The sequence below is a fragment of the Rhinatrema bivittatum genome, chromosome 1 (genome assembly GCF_901001135.1).
Source record: "Rhinatrema bivittatum chromosome 1, aRhiBiv1.1, whole genome shotgun sequence".
NCBI classification, from domain to species: domain Eukaryota; kingdom Metazoa; phylum Chordata; class Amphibia; order Gymnophiona; family Rhinatrematidae; genus Rhinatrema; species Rhinatrema bivittatum.
In genome coordinates this window covers 305,207,921-305,227,959 of record NC_042615.1, presented here as the reverse complement: position 1 = coordinate 305,227,959, position 20,039 = coordinate 305,207,921, and the positions used below count along the sequence as shown (strand labels likewise).

The following is a 20,039-nucleotide window of genomic DNA, read 5'->3' as shown; positions in this document are numbered from 1 at the left end:
GGGACACAAAGGTGGATTTGGAAGCCTTCTAGAGCAGTGGTTCTCAACCCTGTCCTGGGGACCCCCCCAGCCAGTCGGGTTTTCAGGCTATCCACAATGAATATGCATGAGAGAAAATTTACATACATTGCCTCCATAACATGCAAATTTTCTTTCATGCATATTCATTGTGGATATCCTGAAAACCCGACTGGCTGGGGGGGTCCCCAGGACAGGGTTGAGAACCACTGTTCTAGAGGTTCAGGGAGGTTTCTGAGCATGAGAGGACCAGCGGTGATTAGCAGTGGAAGGAGAATCAGTCTCATACCCCTTAGCTGCCCAGAAGAACATTAAATGTCATCAGAGAAGATTTTTTCAGACTGGAGTCAGGCGAAGGACTGCCAGGCTTCGGAAACTGCTACAGTTACTGCTATCAAAAAGAGTCGGCAGGGGCTCATCTATAAATGTTTAGGAGATTTTTCCAATTCCATCTGCTAGACTAGAGGGATCTGCACATCATAGAGCAGGTACCAATACAGGAAGAGTCCCAGAAGGGGGAGCATCTCTAGGAGAAAAAAAAAAGTTCACTGTGGGGGAGTTTGGAGGAAAGGATTCCCTAGTGCAAAGGATTTTTGTCATTGTAGTTAATGGAGTGCTGAATTTCATTTGATTTTTGTATCGTTTGTGTAACTTGGTAGCACTCTTATCTGTCCAGATCAGCAGGATTTTAGCCAAGGGGGTAGGCTTTAGGCACACAATCTCTCCGTCTCCCTCTTCCCTCCAGGTTAGCTGAGCTGATGCATGCACACATTACAGGGAAGGAGATGTACTCACCCTAACATAAATGCCCAGGCCCACGGCAAACCCATGAGAAAGTGGGAAATGACTGCAGCCGAACAGGACTCTATGGCACAGGGACCCAAGGAGAGCTTTATGCAAACTGCCTTCAGCTTCCTGAGAGCCTGAAATGTAAGAAAGGAGTCACTTTGAATGTTTTTTTTAAGTTATGAATATGAGGTGTATTTTACAAAAAAAAAAAAAATTTAATTCAGTAAGGCCAAAAAACAACATTTACATACTATCATTTGTGAATTGTGATTTATTTTTTTTTTATCTAATAGGTCTTTTTCTGTGTCCTTGGGAGAGTAAGTTTCTTCCCCCAAGGTTATTAAACATGGAGTCCTTCAGGGCTTGGCTTTATTGCTGACACTTTTTAATATGTTTAGGACTCCATTAGCTATGTCATTACATAAGTTTAATGTCTATTTCCATTTTATGCTGATGTTCAGGTTTAATTTCCAGTTAAGCCAGGTTCTGTCTTCGGACTCGCCAAATTAAATAACCACTTGGCTAGCATTGCAGCATGGTTGAAGTTGAACAAAACTGCTTAAATTCTACTGAAAATGAGGTTTTATGGACTGAGAAATCAATAGTTTCTCCCAATCTTGGTTTATTTTTGATGGCATTCTATTATGTTGCTTTCCTTCTGTAAAAAATCTGAGGGTGATTTTGGATTCCAAATAACAAAAGGCACCTCATATTGCTATGCTCTCAAAAGCTGTTTTTTTCTACCTTCACCAGTTATAGCATATTTGGGCTTTTTGAGGCCATTCTGTTTTTAAAATTTCCAATGTTTATATACTGCCTTTCAGGTCCATCAAAGGACTACATGACATTGTTTACAGTAATACAAGTACATAATCAAATGCATTTAATGCATATATAATACAAATCAATATAAAATAAAAAAACAGTAAATCAAATACATAATATAAATCAATACATTTCTATAACTATATGACAAATATATACTAGAATCCATGCCTTCATTTCATGTTATACTGACTACTATAACTCCCTCTACTCCGGATTGCTGGTAAAATCTTTGAGGAAGTTACAGTTAATTCAGAATGCTGCAGCTACTTACAAGAATGTCCACATTGGGTCCCCCCAGGCTTTATCATGATATATCTAAGTTGCTCACTTTGGTATTTAAAGTCTTGAAGGGCATATATCCCTTTTACACGAGTGACCATTTTCAGGTTTACATCCCTTCAAGGTGTTTAAGATCTGCTTTGTGGTCGTCATTCTCTTCTTCTCAGACTGGGCTGGTCAGGGCATGGAAACATGCTTTCTTTTTTGCTCTTCCAGAAATCTAGAATAATTTGCTTAAGTCTTTAAGATATATGTACCAAGGAGTTAAAAAAGCTGCTAAAAACTCATTTCTTTAATTTGGCCTTTAGATCTTAGGCCCTCTTGGAGCCTGCCATGTTCTACTGGCTAGTTTTTTGGATGACACTGGCTTCTATTCTTTCTTGTTGATTTCTTATTTTATTATGCCTTATTTATTTATTTAAAATTACATATGACTCACCTAGCTCAACATCTAGCCATTCTGTTTTATTCTTGGGCTCATTTTAACTATGATTATGAATATATACTTTGTATGCTGCTTAGGGCCTCGTATAAGCACCATATAGGAAATTTTAAATAAACAGATATTAATATTTTCTCATTGTTTAGGAAATCAGTCAAGGCCTGGTTTTTTATTTGGCCTTTCCATCATGATCAGCTAGTGGGCTTATCAAACCATTTTGATGTACTTGCTGTAATTTTTAATTTTGTTTTTTAACCTGTGTACTGTTTTTACTTAATTTTGTGATTATTTCTTTTTATTTTTAGCTTTTGTATCATTTAATATATTTGCTTTATTGTATTTGTTTTTTTACTATTTTTATTTATGACATTGAATCTTTCACTACATAACTGTTGGTCATTTTGGGCTTTTGAGGAAAAGCGATTTGTAAAGAAATAATTTTTTGTTTGCTTTAATGTTCAAGACATGAATATCTGTCACCCTGTGCTAGATTTTCTGAAAAATATTTGTTCCAGAATTGCATCCATGTCCTCTTTTGTATAGCAAACCCTTTTTACTGCAAATTGTGTTGACTTCAGTTTATTCTCTGTGCTTATGTTCTTTGTTTAAAGAAAGCTTCTGATTCTATTTCATTTTGAGAAATCTCACACAAACAAACCTTGTGATTCTTCAGTCCCATACATTCTAGATAACTTTATCACACAAAACGTACTCATCCACTGCAGAGCATATATACATGGTAGTGTCTGAGACGCTCTTATGATTATCCTAAAAATATATCACATTAAAAAAATAATATTGGGACAAAGACCACAGCATTAAATTTCCATCAAATGATTCTGAAATTCTTTGCAGTTTCAAATGCGTTTGGAGGTAGATTCAGTTTTGGAGTAAAAAGAGGCAGAAATGCACTATTCTCACACTGTTAACTTTACCACAGGATGAATGATCGCATTTTCAGACTGAAAATTTTAAAGTTTCATGTTATTTTTGTTTTCAGCAAATAGTGCATGCTATTTCCTGAAAGAGAATAAAAACACAAAACTCCCCCAAAATTAAAAACCCGGAAAACAAAAAGGGAATTAAAAAAACCCCAACACAAATTAACAAAACAAATATAAAAAAATTGGCCTGACATCCCTAGAAATAACTTCTTACCTGTGGATCAAGCCCAAGACCAGCACGGGTCAAAATAATAGAAAGGGCAATATTCCTCAGAGCTGAAGACCACTTATATTTGATCTGAACTTGATCACTGATGACTGGGATATTCCTGATAAGAAAGCCAGCCAGTAGCATACCTTAAATGAAAGCAAAGAAAACAAATAGGGGTCGATTTAAAAAAAACAAAAAACCCATGTGCGGGCGTCCATGTGCGCACGGCTCCTGGCGCACTCACATAAATGCAGCTATTTTATAACGCGTGCGCATGTTATAAAATACCATATCCACGCACACATGCGCGCCCGATTTTATAATCAGTGCACACATGTGCGGGCGGATGTCTGTCATGTGTGCAATGGGAGGGGATCTTAAAAAAATACGTGTGGCGACGCAGGAAGGCCTTTCCCAGTTCCCTAACCCTATCCTTCCTCCCTCTTCCCCTCTCTTCTCTGACCCCTAAACTATCCCTACCTAACTCCTTTTTTTTTTTTTTCATACTTGCTTCTGCTCCAGAGGAGCAGAATTTTCCATGCACCGGCCAGCTGCCGGCGCGCACTTCCCCAGGACAGTGGCTAATGGCGCTATCCTGGCCCACCCAGCCCCACCCCCGGCCTGCCCCTTTGGAGAGGCCCGGCACTATGGCACATAACGGGTTACACTCGTGGCCAGGCCCTTCCAAAAATGCGCACGGTGCGCACAAGGCCTGGCCACGCGCATAACCCCCCGTTATTTACAAGTGTGGCCCTTTTAAAATCGGGATGATAGTGAACAACAAAATGACTATGTATTAGAAAATATATTTATTCCAATCAGATGCAGGAGAAAAAGCAAGGCCAACACTGACTGGGGGAATTGAGCATATGAGCATGGTTAAGCATGGGAAAGATGGGTGCTAGAGAAAACTACCTGGGGATTTGTACTCTCTTCTTCCCAAGATGCGGGGGTATAAAAGAGGAAGAGAATAAAGAAAAGGCTGTCCTGGATGAGGAGAAATCCTGCAAGTGGTCACATTCTATGGCTGGCAGCTGGAATGCAGCGTTAGTGGGGACAAGATAATTGGGCAGACTGGGTGGGCCAGATGGTCTTTTTCAGCTGTCATTTACTATGCATTAGGAGCGCAGACATCTAGGAAATGTAAGGAGGGGATTTATCCAAGTTTTGCTTCAGAAGCTGCTGCAACTCCTGAAGCAATTACTTGAACAGAAGCAAAATTGGTGCAAAGTTCTGATAAATAATCCTCATCTGTCCAGTCCATCCTGGGAATCAGACTGATCCCTAGGTACTGACAGTACTATTAAAATCTGTCTAAAAGTAAATGGAACTGATACTGCAATGTGACAGGGTGAGGGTAGAAGGAGAGGGAAAGGAGAAAGTAAGGATTCTCTACCAGCTCAGCAACTTTAGTTCAGTGGTACAGTCAAGTGCTTTATATTTCAGGTTCTCCTCATCACTTTACTCCAAACATTCATTTGTAATTTATTTTATTTCGACATTAGCAACAAAAAGTTTTAGTTTATTTATTATTAGCATTTCTATACCGTTACATCAGACATGCCTTCACAACGGTTTACAAGTTAAAACACACAAGAAATACATTGTTTTGTTAAAATAGTAACAGCTAAAAACCTACATAAAAGAGGAAAATTAAATAAATTAGCTGTTAGAGTAAAAGATAAAATAAAATAAAAAGTTAAATCTAAAACAAAATATCAAATTGCATAAAATATAAAAAGCAGTAATACAGCGTTAAACTTAATTAATATAAAAAAATAAAATAAAAACAGAATTCATAGATGTTAAGCACATAATAGATTCTGGTGTTTTGCAGCCTATATCTAAAGTTTCGTACTCTGTAAAAATGTTTCATGCTCTGCAAAACATTAAAATAAGCAGGCTGAAGTATTGCAATAACTGCAGTGCCCGCACAAAAATTGCATAGTCTTATTTGTACTATTTTTTCCCTGCCAAGGACGCTTATTTATTTAGGGGTAGATTTTCAGAGGGTTACGCACGTAACCCCCGAAAACCTACCCCACACCCCCCCCTGCACACGCCGAGCCTATCTTGCATAGGCTTCCGGCGTGCGCAAAGCCCCGGGACGCGCGTAAGTCCCGGGGCTTTCCTGGGGGGGGGCGTGTTGGGGAGTGTGTCGTGACTGGCGCATCATCCAGGGGCGTTCCGGGGGTGTGGCCACGGCCTCCGGACCAGCCCCTGGACCTGAACATGGCACGCGGCAGCTGGCCCAGCGAGCGCAAAGTTATGCCTGCCGGGGTAGATTTTATAAAGTTGCGCACATACTTTTGTTCGCGCACCAGGCTGCCGATTTTGGGCAGCCTTGCGGGCGCCGACCCCAGATTTTAATGGACACGCGCGGCTACACGCATATCTATTGAAATCCCGCATACTCTTGTTCGCGCCTGGTGTGCGAACAAAAGTACGCGTGTGCGCAAATTTATAAAATCTACCCCTTATTTATTAAAAATTTCTTATATGCCACTAAATCCAACTAGAAAAGGAGGTGGTTTTATATATTTTTTTTAAATGTATATATTACCTACTCTATCACAAGGCATAAATATTGCCAGCAGGTTAGAAAATAAAAGTACTATGATCTGTCTTAAAAAGAGTCGACCATAAAAGTCAAATTAATACAAAACACCTCATTTTCAGCCACGTCCAAGTCAAAAGCATTTTAACTGCGTGATACTTACCAAGAAGGGAGGGCAGCGGAGGTAGTGTTGATATTTTAATGAGGCTCACAAGCTTCCCTCCAGTTACGGCACAGAGCAACAGGAACAAAATTCCAAAGAGGTTCCCACCAGGCAGACATTCAGAACCTGTTATTGACCAGATGACTGCCCACACCAGGACCACCATGACAACTGGAACAAGGGGAGGCAACAAAAACTGTATTAGGAAGATGTCAACTCAAAATGTTTTCTGGCTGTTCCTCGTCATCTGCCATAGGGCGATCCTGGCACCCCCCCCCTTGCTGGTGAGCAAATCTTTTCCAAGACTGAATTCTTTAGGACCACTTGATTGCTGTTATAAGTGATATTTTTGCCTCAGAAGACTGTACTCTTGAATGTTCTTTTTCTTGTAAAATTTGTTATAAATGCATAATTTTATTGTGTGTCTGTAAAGGGTGTGGGAGCATGTATGTGTGTGGTGTGTGTGTGTGTGTGGGGGGGGGGGGGGCGGTTTGGTAACCAAGATATCAGTTGGTCAGAGTTTAGGTGGTTTGACCGTGCGGGTGACCATGGAGTTCTAATGCCCCGTCTGATTTTTGCACAGTGCAATCGCTGCTCCCATGCTCTGCTTTGCTAAACAGAAGGGACTATGTCGTTTGAGAAGTACGGTGGTAGCCAAACCAGAGCTTGCATTTTTGGTGTGCCATGTAATGTGTTAGCTATTGTTGGCCCTGGATAGGAAACAATCATTTGGGGACCGTGCGGGTTATACATAGAAATACATATGGGCCCGAATCATACTCCCACAGCTGGCAGTCAGCACCCCCACAGAGGGGAGATATATGACAGGAAAACTAGAAACTTTCTGGCGGCTATTTGCCTCCTCTGCAGGAGGGTGCATCAAGCCCATTTCTCCGCTCAACACAGGCCAGACTTGAAGGGCAACGGTGCAGCATTTCTGACACCCACAATGATTTCAAAACTGAATGGACTGCCGAGAAGTATATTAAGTTTGAATTCTGACACCTTCAGGAGCTGAACTGGAGACAAACCTGTTATTTTTCTCTGAAATATTCTTTCTCAAGTGACCACGTGATGTGCGCCAAGCTGTCCCCCCCAACCCTCATCCTGTGTGCCAAAAAAATTACCGTTTGTCACTGTCCAGGCAAGAACACCCTGAGGAGGGCAGGCAAATATCTGCCTAAGTTTCCCACAGGGCCTGGCATCCAGAGGCAGGTCCTGAGGCTGCTGTTCATAGCTGTGCCGTAAAGTGCTCTCATCCGCTGAGGCTTTGCTGTAAAGTCCGCAGTAGTTCGCCCCTGCAAACTCCTGAGTATAATGAACAAATACATAGCAATGCTTATTATACTGCTTTTCTGTGAACTTAAAAAAAACCTGACTAGCCAAAATACCATTTTGGAACAGAGAAGGGGTGCAGAGATTCCTTATCCTTTTCTGTTCATGTCCATAAATCCTGAAGCATCATTTTAATAGATTTCCATACCAGGTTAATATTGCAACCGTTTCCTAAAGCTCCGACTTTTCAGATAACACAACTCAAGATGGCTTTATGCTTGACACACAAAATCTATGGGAAGGCTGAGGCGTGACAGCCCTGGTGTTTCACTATGAATTTTCTTCACAGAGTTTCTCCTTGTGATCCCTGTTATTAGTGGGTGACCCACCTGTGGGTTCAGTACGACCTTTCTAGTGATTACAGCACAAGACCAAAGTCAGGAAAAGTCCTGTCATTTTTGCACGGTTGTGGCAGGCTCACTGAAAGCCCAAAGCTGCAGGAGGGAACCGCAAGGCCCCAAACTCCTCAAACCTATAAGAATTATCTAGGAAAGAACAAATTTGAAAAAAAAAAACAAAAACTTTTTTTTTTTTTTTTTTTTTTAAACAGATGTGGTTAGTTTCAAATAGTCCATGCTTAACCGTTACCTGAAAATTACTTAACCTCTACTCATTGAGAACCATGGTCCATATTTGTTCATGCATTAGAGCAGGAATAAGAAATGTGTGCTTTTAAGTCCTGATGATGCCAGCAGTACTGGGTAAACAGAATGAGACCTGCAGTGAGTGCGTGCCCTTTTACCTCAGCTCGTAGTTGAGCTGTTGGCTGTTATCTTGCTCCGTGGCGGCACATTTTTTCCCAAGGGGGTAAGTAAATCAGTTACTCTACTTCGAGGCTTAATGCCTAGCTTTCTCGTTTGGAAGAGTCCTTGGGGAAGAATTGTGAAGACAACATAAGAAGGAACAGCCTGCCTAAGGAAGTCTCATCACTGATCTCAACCGCAAGAACCAAATAAGTGGCTGATCTGCTCCTCAGGAACATTTCTGGGTTGAGGGAGAATGCTAGGTGGCACCAGCAGATATTAAACAACTTTTATTATGTACATCAGCACTCACATACAGTAGATGGGAGCTGCATAACCAGAAAAGATGAAAGACAGGAACAAAAGCCAAGAGAGCATCTGGTGGAGAACCTGAGCATTCCAAGAAACTAGAGCACTGCCTGCTGCAAAGATAACTATTGAAAAGTTTGTTGTTTGTTGTGCTGCTAAACTTTTGTTACTGTCTGAACTCTACTGTGGAAGAAACCCCAGTTTATGCTTAAATAAATTTGGCAGTACTGGAACCACCAATCCAAGGTGTGTACTGAACTGTTTTTTTTCCAAAATTTGGGTTCACCTGAGATGGAGATTATTAGTGAATGCACTAGGGATGTGCATTCCATTTGAAAATGAAAATGAAAAAAAAATTCCTGCTAAAAATTCAGATTCTGTTTTTGGTTTCTTTCATTTTGGGAAATAGCACACGCTATTTTCCAAAATTAATAACAAAACAAAACAAAAAAAATCCTCCCTCCAACAAAAATAAATTCAGCTAGAAACACCATCCATACAAACAAAAGGTTTTTGCGTGCACCCTGTTACTAGTTAGAAGAAGCAATTCACTTAGGGGCAGATTTTTAAACCTACACGCGTGGCCTACATTTGTGCGTGCTACCCAGTGCGCACAAATGTACGCCCGATTTTATAACATGCGCCTGCAGCCGTGTGCATGTTATAAAATCCGGGGTCGGCGCCCACCTTGCGCGTGCTGAGCCCTAGGGGAGCCCCGATGGCTTTCCCCATTCCCTCCGAGGCCGCTCCGAAATCAGAGCGGCCTCGGAGGGACCTTTCCTTCGGCCCCCGCCACCTTCCCCTCCCTTCCCTTATCTAACCCGCCCCCCCCAGCCCTACCTAAATTCCCCCCCACCTTTATTTTGTAAATTATGCCTGCCTCTGGCAAGCGTAACTTGCGCGCACCGGCCAGCTGCCAGTGCGCGATTCCCCGGCATAGCCTCTGTGCCGGAGGCCTCGGACCCGCCCCGTCCCCACCTCGCCCCTTTCACAAAGCCCAGGACATATGCGCTTCCCGGGGCTTTGTGAGTGTCGCCGGGCCTATGCAAAATAGGCTTGGCACGCGCGTAACACTTTTAAAATCCGCCCTTAAGGTGTGGGATAGAGGGGGCGCCTGTTCAATCAAAGAGGGACAGTTTCCCCTTGTAAGAAATGAACTGTGGGATACCCTGAGCCCAGTCCACTATATCATCTGCTCGACCACTTTTAAAGACCCCCAGTGATTTATTTATTTCACAGATTTATAGTCTGCAATTCACAAAATACACAATAAAACAAACAGTACAATAAAATACATAATCAAATAGAAAAACAAACATTAATGAAAAAATTCAGAGAACATGAAACATATAATCTGTAAGAACACGAAGCACATTCAATATAGTATTCCACAATTCAGGACCCAAGACAGAAAAGACTTTAGAGTGAGTACCAGTTAACTTAACAGATGTATAGGATGGGACTATTAACAAATGCTGAGAACCAGAACGCAGTGGGTAAGCAGGTACAGAAGGGATTATATATATTTCTTTAAACAAAAGGAATAAGCAAGCAGAGATTTATGTACCAAAGACAGTATCTTGAACTTCACCCTCTGCTTTATTGGAAGCCACTGCAATTTTGCTAAATAAGGAGAAATACTATCACCATATTTTAAGTAAAAAATTATCAATAATCCCACAGCATTTTGAGTAAGCTGTAAAATATGCATAAGGAATTTAGGTAATCCTCTATATAAAGAATTACAATAATCCAAGTGGGCACAAACTATGGACTCCATAAATAATCTAAATTCAGGCAAGGGAAGATATTGCTTCAAAAGATGCAATAACTGGAGCTTAAAAAATGTTACCTGAAACCTCAGGAAATCCCCCAGCCATATCACTTGACAAATAAAATTGCACATCATCAGCATAGACTCTACAAGTTATAGATAATGCAGATAATTCCAAGACTAGTGGCTGCAAGAATATATTAAAAAGCACTGCCGATAAGGCAGACCCATGTGGGACACCCCAATTATTAGACTACCACCTAGAGCAATCTGTTTTAATACAGACCTGCTTAGATCTTTCATGTAAAAAAGATTAGAACCATTCTCACAGGACAGCAGGATGTTAGTCCTCACATATGGGTGACATCATCAGATGGAGCCCTGTCACGGAACACTTTTGTCAAAGTTTCTAGGACTTTGACTGGCACACTGAGCTTGCCCAGCATGGCACTAATCCTGAAGCCACCAGGGGGAGAGGGTATATTTGTAGCAGTTAAATTAAAAGAAGGAATAATTTTATAAAATGCCAGGAGAAGAGACGGCTGAGGCGGGATATGATAGAGGTGTTTAAAATCATGAGAGGTCTAGAACAGGTTAATGTGAATTAGTTATTTACTCTTTTGGATAATAGAAAGACTAGGGCGCACTCCATGAAGTTAGCATGGGGCACATTTAAAACTAATCGGAGAAAGTTCTTTTTCACTCAATGCACAATTAAACTCTGGAATTTGTTGCCAGAGGATGTGGTTAGTGCAGTTAGTATAGCTGTGTTTAAAAAAGGATTGGATAAGTTCTTGGAGGAGAAGTCCATTACCTGCTATTAATTAAGTTGACTTGGAAAATAGCCCCTGCTCTTACTAGCAATGGTAACATGGAATAGACTTAGTTTTTGGGTACTTGCCAGGTTCTTATGGCCTGGATTGGCCACTGTTGGAAACAGGATGCTGGGCTTGATGGACCCTTGGTCTGACTCAGGATGGCATGTTCTTATGTTCTTATATCTCTGTAAAGAAGACCTATATTTGCCCCTCCCTAAACAAATAGGAATGCAACACATACTTAAGACCAGATTAAAAAATTAAAAATAAAAACACAAAACTCCAAAGACATACATACAAATTCTCGATAAAGAAATATAGAAATGTGCCCTCCAGTGTAAAAGAAGCAGGCAACACTAAAGGCTCCAATGAAAGCTCTGACGAAGACAGATAATCTTCAAACTTTACCTCATATTATTTACTACAACTCAGTGCCCAGTTTTTGTCTGGAGTACTTATAATACCACCTTGTCAAGATAATCTTGTGCACATGGACAATAAGCCCTACCTTTTCTATTTCTGCCTCGCTATGACTTATCACAATAGGGCGCACATCAAAGTTATCACCTGGGTGTTCTGCTGTGTGGCAACTTCATTACTTGTATACTGAAGTGGGTCTTCTTCCTCAAGTACATGATCTTCTTTCCCCATACTGGCCAAGCTAAAACCACACAAAAATATTAATCACAAAAAAAAAAATTAAACAGCAACAGAAACATCGGCCATTAATATATGTCCAACCCCCATCCTCAGGCCTTGCCCAGGAGGGAAAAAAGGTTCACAATACCGGGGGCTAAATCCTAGACTCAGTCTTTCATAACCCCGCAGCAGGTCCTCCGCTGGGGAGAGTGTAGGAGAGGAGTGGATAAGCCTCGATGGCCCTAGGCATTAGCTATACTCTGGTCTTCTAAATGCCAATAAATAACCTGGACACTGTGATGGTGTTCCAGCACAAAACATTAGCGCGCACATGTTATAAAATCAGCAGACTGCGCGCGCATGTGCAAGCACAGTTTAGCAAAAATTGCGCGGCGACGTATCACAGCCTTCCCCAGTTCCCTCCTAGTCCGCTCCAATTAAGCGGACTGGGAGGGAACGTCCCTACCCCCATCGCACCTTCCCTACCCTTCCCCTCTCTTCCCCACCCCCTAAATGCTAACTTTTTTGGGGTTTTTTTTTACCTTATTTCAGCAACTTACTTTAGCTGAAGTAAGTTGCACGTGCCGGGATCCAGGTCTTCGGGACAACGAACAATGGCACTATTCCAGCCCACCCCCCCCGGCTAGCCCCTTTCAGGAAGGCCTGCACTTATGCGCGTACCGGCCTTTAAGCGCATGGCCGGGCCTTTTTGAAAATAGGCTCGGTGCGCAGAAGGCCCAGCCACACACATAAAGGCTGGATTTTACGTACGCGGCCTTTTTAAAATCTACCCTTTATTGAGGTGGTTGTTCAACATGAATAATATGGCACTTGATACAAGTTACTCTGGTAGCATTCCATAATACAACTGCAACCAGTAAATTTGTGGTCCCTTAATCTCTCCCTCAGGGTCCCTTCTTTTTTCTTGATGGAATGTGAAGCAGCCCTGGAAAGGGGCCTCCTATCCTTTTAGGGATTCCCCCGAAATACTTGGGTTCCACTGCTTGATCTTTTAACTCTTCAATTCTCTCCTGTATATTGTAGGCACTTCCACCACTGTTTATTCTAGGACAGAACCAGTGCAGTGACTTTTCTTCCTTTCTTCTCCCGCATCTGGTACCAGCTATGTATCCACCCCTCCACCAATCAATTGCTGATCTGGCAACAGAATCCCGTAGACTGAGGGGCATCCAGATGACAAATTTAAAAAAATTCAACTCTTCTCTCCTCTCAAGTGTCAAAAAACGTATTCCCAACAAAGATCACACAAAACAACTCCATAAAAAAGAAATACATTTTCCACCACTGGTTGTGAGTAAGAAATAAAATCTGTCAAAGATTCCACAGCCAAGGCTTTGGGCCTATATAAAGGAGTGTACACTCTAAAACCTCAGGATATCTTAAGACCCAGCCAGGGGGAGAACTCAGCTGGCAGGGCGGTGAATAAATCCCAGAGTCCACATAGGAACAGGGAAGCCCAGGAGAAAAGGAGAAAGCAGCACACAGTACACCAAGATTTTGTATGCTTGAACACTTTACTTTTGAGACAGAAACTGCTGAGGTAAGCAGGCTGATATTTTCAGTTTGTAAACTATAAAGTATTTCTTTTCCGTGGGAAAGGCGGGAGTCCAGAATGTTTTCCTGTCCTCCACAATGCCAAGAGCCATCCCATGCTATCATAGCCTACACTATGCAGACTTAAGGAAACCGAAAGAAAAAGTTCCCTCCCTCTCAACTCCAAACTGAAAATCCACACAGACACTAAAGGTCACTTGTCAATCTAAAATGTGGAACAAGCCACTGTGGCAGCCTTCAGTGGGGGAGCTGTGGCAAAGATGGTACTCTGTACTGCCATTTTTATGTAGCTGCCAGCTCATCCTGTTACACCTTCATTTTCAGTTTTTATTTTATTTTGCCAGGGAATTTCAATGTTAGAACAAAAAAAAAAAAAAATCAGTGGAAGAATTACTTTTCCATATATTTTTCTCCTGTGTCTTATTAAAAAAAAAGTCATTTTTCCCACTGACTTTTTTTTTTGCTATAACATTGAAATTCCCAGGCAAAATAAAATAAAAACTGAAAACAAAGGTCCCTATCCATAGAGAAATATTGAGTTCCTTTTCAGAAGATCAGTCTATCTTCTGTTAGCACAGAAGTTACTTAAACAGGTAGGACCTCCTTGTCTTCCATCACAATCTACAGCTGCTTCACACCTATTGAATCATTTACATAAGGGAATCATCTTCCACTGGAATACTCTGGGCTGGATCATTTTCTCCCAAACAAATATGAGAACTGGCTGTCATGGAATATGCTTGTTGCAAATAAGTCCAGAGGCTGCCTTAACTCTCTTCATAATTTCCTCTTGTAGCATCTAAAACCTTCAATCATGCCATTAGCGAAAGACTCAACACTCTGCCCCCCCCCCCCTTTGACTGTATTGTCAGGATTTTGCAAAGCTCCAATTATTCAAAAGGCTCTGCTCTATCCTCTCAGCCAGAGATGATCTTAGTGCAAGTTTTTTTCTCTTTACAAGAGAAAAGAACAAACAGGGCGATTCTGTAAAGATCGCGGGAGAACGGGCGGTTCATGTTGAGCGCCTGCTCTCCCAACGCGCGCCCAGCCACCTCTCCTGGGCGCACAATCCTATATTTAAATGAGGGGTCACGCTAAAAGGAGGTGCTAGGGATGATTACATGCCCGTGCGCCTCCTTGACCCAGGAGAGCTGGCTCTGTCACCGGGTTTAGGAAACCAATGCTCAATTTTACGAGCGTTGGTTTTCCGAAACCACTGACAGCCATCAATTAGGAAAATGGATGCCGTTGAAATTGAGCATCCGTTCTCTTAACCAGACCGGCTGGCACATTTTAATTTTTTTTATTTATTTTTTACATTTTTGGTTCCTCCAACTTAATATCGCTAGGTATTGCGTGTATGGTAGAACATATGAGAGTGAGAGCTTGTGTGTGTAAGGAAGTCTATGAGAGAAAGCATGAGCCTTTGTGTGTGTGTGTGAGAGAGAGAGAGGAAGGGAAGGGGATAGGAGAAGAATCAGAAAGAGAAGCGTGATCCTAGAGAAACAATTAGGAAAAGACTGAAAAGGGGAAGTGGAAAAAAGACAGACTGATTAAAAAAATAAAAAGATCAGACAACAAAAGTAAAATAAAATTATTTTGAGATTTTAGCAATTGGAATATATCATCAAGTATGTGCATTTCTTATAATTTTGTATTTTGCTCTTTAACTTTCCACTGTTCAGAGCGATTTCTCAGGCTATTTCTATTTCTAAATTATAGTCCCGTATTTCTGTATTAGGTAAGGGTCAGTCTATGTTCTGCTTGTGTGTGTTCGAGGTGCAGTATTGCTACTAGTATGTAGTTTTTCTATAGGGATTTGTAGCAGTCTGGCTTTTTCTATTATCTCTGTAGGTGGTGTATTAATGTTCTAGGGCCTGGTGTAGCATTTGCATTGTTTCTTTTTTATAAGGTTACTGTTATTTGAGTCCTGAGAGTCAATGCTGTTATGATATAGTATGGAAAGGTTCTAGGTGCCTTTTTTTTTTTTTTTTGTGCAGGGGTTTGTGTTAGTTCACAAAATATTTAGCAGTGGAGGGAGTCTTTTTTTTTTTTTTTTTTTTACTGAGGTGACTCCAGAATTTGAATATAGCTTTTTTTCATGTTGGATTGTAATGTGAACTGGTGTAGTTTTGCTTTGCACCCGTTCTCATGATTATTGCTATTACATTGTAGTTATGGTGATCTCTGCCTTTCTGGAAAGAGGATTCTAGAAAGAATACATTGATATTTGTTTTATGACATAATAGATTGGATCTGATGTTTATGTGTTCTTTGTTTTTTAGCAATTCTTGTTTATTTAACTAATTGCAATAAATATAAAATAAATTAATATAGATTCATAAGGAATTTTTAATGTTGGTGAAAGTGCTTGAAATAATAGAGTTAAAATATTCTAAAAAGTTTACTCATGATGCATAAGGGCTGTTGTAGACTACTTAGGAACCCATTACAAGATGCATGCTAAGGCATTATTTATCAATAAGAGTACAACTATTTTTTATTTATTTAGATTTTTTATATTTCACTTTTCACACTTTTTTCAGCACTTCAAAGCAGATTACATTCAGGTACTATAGGTATTTCCCTATCCCCAGAGGGCTTATAATTTTAGGGGGTCATTTTCAAAGGCTTATCGTGTGTGATAGCATGCTGGGGGCGGACTCGGCGATGTCCTTTCACGGTGGCACTATTTGGTGCAAAAGCCGGCAGCGAAGACACCACGGTGGAGCGAAAGCTGCCGGCTTTCTCAGGCCCGCCCCCCATTTTCGCAGGATTCATCATTCTGCGAAAGAATGATGAATCCAGGCCTAAGTTTGTACCTGAGGCAATGGAGGGTAAAGTGACTTGCCCAAGTTCACAAGGAGCAACAGCAGGACTTGAACCCTGGTCTCCTGGTTCATAGTCCACTGCTCTAACCACTAAGAGTGAGATACTAGTAATGGGGAACTATGCAAAAGCAGATACCATTTTACCCATGTCTATTCAGGATATTTCAATTCCATTAGATAAGCAGGCAAGGAATTTGGGTGTGATCCTAGATAGTGAGCTAAAAATGGAGGCATATATTTAATTTCTCTCTAAGGATATTTCTTTTCATCTGTGAAATACGGATGTTTTTGGATCATACTAGCCTGCATGCTTTGGTTCAGGCTTTGATTTTGTCTCAGTTAGACTACTGTAATAATATCTGTTGTGATCTACTTTTAAAGACTAAGAATATTACAGGTGATCCAGAATGCTGTGGCAAGGGTTGGGGGATGGCTGTAAATATAGGGATCATATTATGCCAGGAATGAAGTTTCTTCACTGGTTGCCAGTGCACTATCCAGTTTAAAATGTTAACACTTGCATTTAGGGCAATTGTTAGTCCCGCTCCTAAATATCTTCAGGATCATTTAAAATTGTTATGTGCCTGGAAAGGTACTGAGATCCCGTATGGAAAACAGGCTAGTTATCCCATCAAAGGCGTTAGGTTATCTAAGATCAGAAAAAGTGCTTTTTGTTATACAACTCCTGACATCTGGAACACATTGCCTAAGGAGCTGCATTCTAGTCAACATTTTGGCTTTTTTATGCAGAGCCTTAAAATATGGTGTAACCCCGGTTTGGGGTAGCAGTTAACTACCAACAAGGCCATAAAAGAATTTATAGTTCTTGGGGCTGGCTCCACTTCCACTGTCTCTCGCACCTCTCTTTCCACAGGGCCTGGGTTCTTTATTGGTGAGGGGAGGGAGGAATGTCTCCTCCAAGGCCATGAAAGACAGGGGTGACCCTTTAGTTTCTTTTACCTGGGAGAGGTAAAAATTAGGAATCACTGTGAGTGATGCAGGTGCCAATAACATTGCAGGAGACTCTGATGGAGTTTCCAAAATTAACTTTACTGAAGATGTTCTTAGATAAGGGAACGGCACGGTTCAAACAGTTCTTCCAACCACAGATGGCCTTTCTTGTTCACAGTCTTTCCTCTGTCTGCAAGAGTTTCTGTCCTCCAGGGCAAGGGGCACGCTCACCCCTCCAGGACTTGGATAAATGAGGTTCCCAAGTGGGCAGAATGACCCTCCCCACAGCTGGTCAGAAAAAGGATAACACAGTCTCTGCACAGTCCCAGTTTTCTATTTCCCCAGGGGCGAAGACTCCAAATGGGGGTCCTCAGAATTACTTCAATTTTGATCTTACTCACAGTTGTCCAGATGTTTAAGTCTCTCCAATCCTTCGATGGGAAAGGTTCCATTCAGGAATACAGAGCTCCCTGATGTTCCTCCTTCAGGAAAGGAAGGGGGGCAACAAAACTCTTCCTCCCCAGGTCTTCCAACCAAAAACGTCTTTTCCCAAACTGAGTCCAAAAACCACCAGAATGTCCTTGCAGTGGGTCACCACCAGGAAGTGGCCAAGAGGCAGGTCTTCTCTACCCTGGGCCTCTCACAGAAAGGCTTCCCCTGTGACCTCTGCCCAGGCAATACCCAGAGGTTTCACAAGGCTTCTTGCAAATAAAAAAATTCAGCAAAGGCCCAAAGCAACCCGGAATGCAAACCCTTCCAGCCAGTAAGTGGACTGGAAGAGCGGCTTCCCCACCTTACCTAAGGACACGGAGGGGCCTGAGCCCTAAGGTAGGCCCCAAAAATACAAATCAGGCAAACGTTTCTGCACCTCCTCTAACTCCCAAAACTTACACTGCACTGCCCCAAGCTCTCGGGGAGAGAGCTACTTTTATAGCCACAAGGGGATGGCCATCCCAGCAATCTCAAAGGGAGGGGCTCTACCGGATGGTGCCACCCCTTAACTACCAGCCTGCATTGTTCCTAGGTAAAGGAATTAAACTAGGGCAATGATAGTAATGAACCCCAGGCTGTCATTACAATACTTATTTGCCCAGGCATTCTTGTGGTTGTAATGCTACATCTGGTAATGACTATTTAGGATAGTTGTGAGGCAGTAGTTGGCTTGGAAAATGGGTGAGTGTGTAGTTAGGATAAAAATGGATAATGATTTAATGGAGGCTTTGTTTCTGGAGGGGGGGGGGGTCTGTTTGGGAAGGATGAGGATGGGCCTTTTTGTTGTTGTTTTTATTGATTGTATGTTATGCTTTAGCATGCTTTGGTCATCTTAGGCGATAAGGCATTAAGAAATAATATTTCTATTATTATTATTATTATTACCTTGTAAAATAATGCAAACCTGAAAAAATAGCCAAACGTGTGAACCTTGATCATTTGCTAAAGTTGATCTTGCATGGTTTCTCCCTCAGAAAGCCAGGAAAGTAAAAACTGATGTGTTAAAAGTAGTATTGTGTCCTCTAAGTAGGCTTTGAACTTGACCTAGCGAAAACAGGGTTACACAGAGAAGCTGTTATTAAAAAATAAAAATGTTTTTTAGGTAGAAGCTAACTTGGACATACGGTAATGGTTGACACAGAGATGTGGTAAATGGAAACATTGTCTGGATTATAGTTATACCGGGCTACAATCTCTTCAGGAAGAACCGAGTAGGAAGAGAAGAGAAGAGTGGCAACAGGTATATAAAATATTAAAGCAACAAACTTGCAGGGCTTATGAACTAAGGAGGAGGCACTGTGAGTTAATCTGGAAAGAGGGAATGGAACATTTATGTATATTGATGTAACTGTAAGGGACCTCTAGTTCCCCCTTACTAAAGGAGGGTACCATTTAAGCTGGGAAGGTTCAATGAGGAAATAAGTGAGAAAGGTTTTGGGTTTTGCTCCCCCATGTGGGAACATGCAGATGGTGTGTCCTAGTTGTTTGTCATCCCAGCAAACCTGCTATCCTGGCAGATTTTTAGTTACCTTTCAAGGAAGCTTGATGGACACTCAGTCTGACCCAGTATGGCAACTTCGTATGTTCTGTCTCCTGCTTTAATTTTTCCTAATTTATGGGACAAGAGTAAGGAAGAGTTCCCATTTAGAAGTCAGTCTTCCATTGACTTGACTACCAGCCTTTTAAGTTTTGCTATGGACTCTTAATACAATTTTTGAGAATTCCCTGTGAGAGCCAATCCCCCTGGTTGCAGTGGGTTGTGGTGTCCCTGCATTCGAAGCTGGATTTGGGGTAAGGAAGACCTGCAGTGTGCTATATCTCCTTCTGGGTATAGACCTGACAGTGACCTGATACAAAGGAACAATATTTTTGCATTAACTGTCCTTTGAACTATCCCCTCTGTTTGGAGGCATGGAAGTTTTATTCCACCCTTCCAGCTTGATTTTTTACCGTTTTTGGTTCAATTTATATTTCTGTCCACTTGTTGCTGATGACCCTTAGTACCTTAGAGTCAGTATACCAAACCTTTGGGAGAAGGAAGTCTTTCATCCAGAAAGATACAGAGGTGTTACAAATTCCACATAAAGCAAGGGATCCCAGTAGAGTGCACTACCAGAAGAAACAAAGAAGATACAATGTAAAGGCAGGCCTGGATTTGCCAACAGGCACACTAGGCCTTTGCCCAGGGTGGCAAAGTTCTGACGGTGGTGGTGGTGGTGGGGGGGGGGGGGATAGCAAACCAGCTGAAGATTTGCTGCATCTCACTCAGCAGAGAACAGGAGGGAAGGGGTAAGGCTGGAAGGGACAGAGCAAAGAAAAACTGCTCTACTCCCTATTCCAG

The 20,039-nt window shown here is 41.6% G+C and overlaps 1 protein-coding gene across 2 annotated transcripts in view; it reads right to left on the bottom strand.

Moving 5' to 3' along the window:
* The window catches only part of SLC9B2 (solute carrier family 9 member B2), an 86,026-nt gene that overhangs the window by 49,301 nt on the left and 16,686 nt on the right, over positions 1-20,039 (bottom strand). Inside the window, exons 2-6 of one of the 2 annotated variants that reach the window (XM_029597021.1) lie at positions 11,778-11,871; positions 7,359-7,539; positions 6,232-6,402; positions 3,515-3,657; positions 814-941 (exon numbers count right to left, since the gene is read on the bottom strand). In XM_029597021.1, the coding sequence (XP_029452881.1) occupies positions 814-941; positions 3,515-3,657; positions 6,232-6,402; positions 7,359-7,539; positions 11,778-11,861 (707 nt within the window). In that variant the 5' untranslated portion in view covers positions 11,862-11,871. The remainder of the gene's footprint in view (positions 1-813; positions 942-3,514; positions 3,658-6,231; positions 6,403-7,358; positions 7,540-11,777; positions 11,872-20,039) is intronic. The other variant, XM_029597023.1, reaches the window with a different exon arrangement.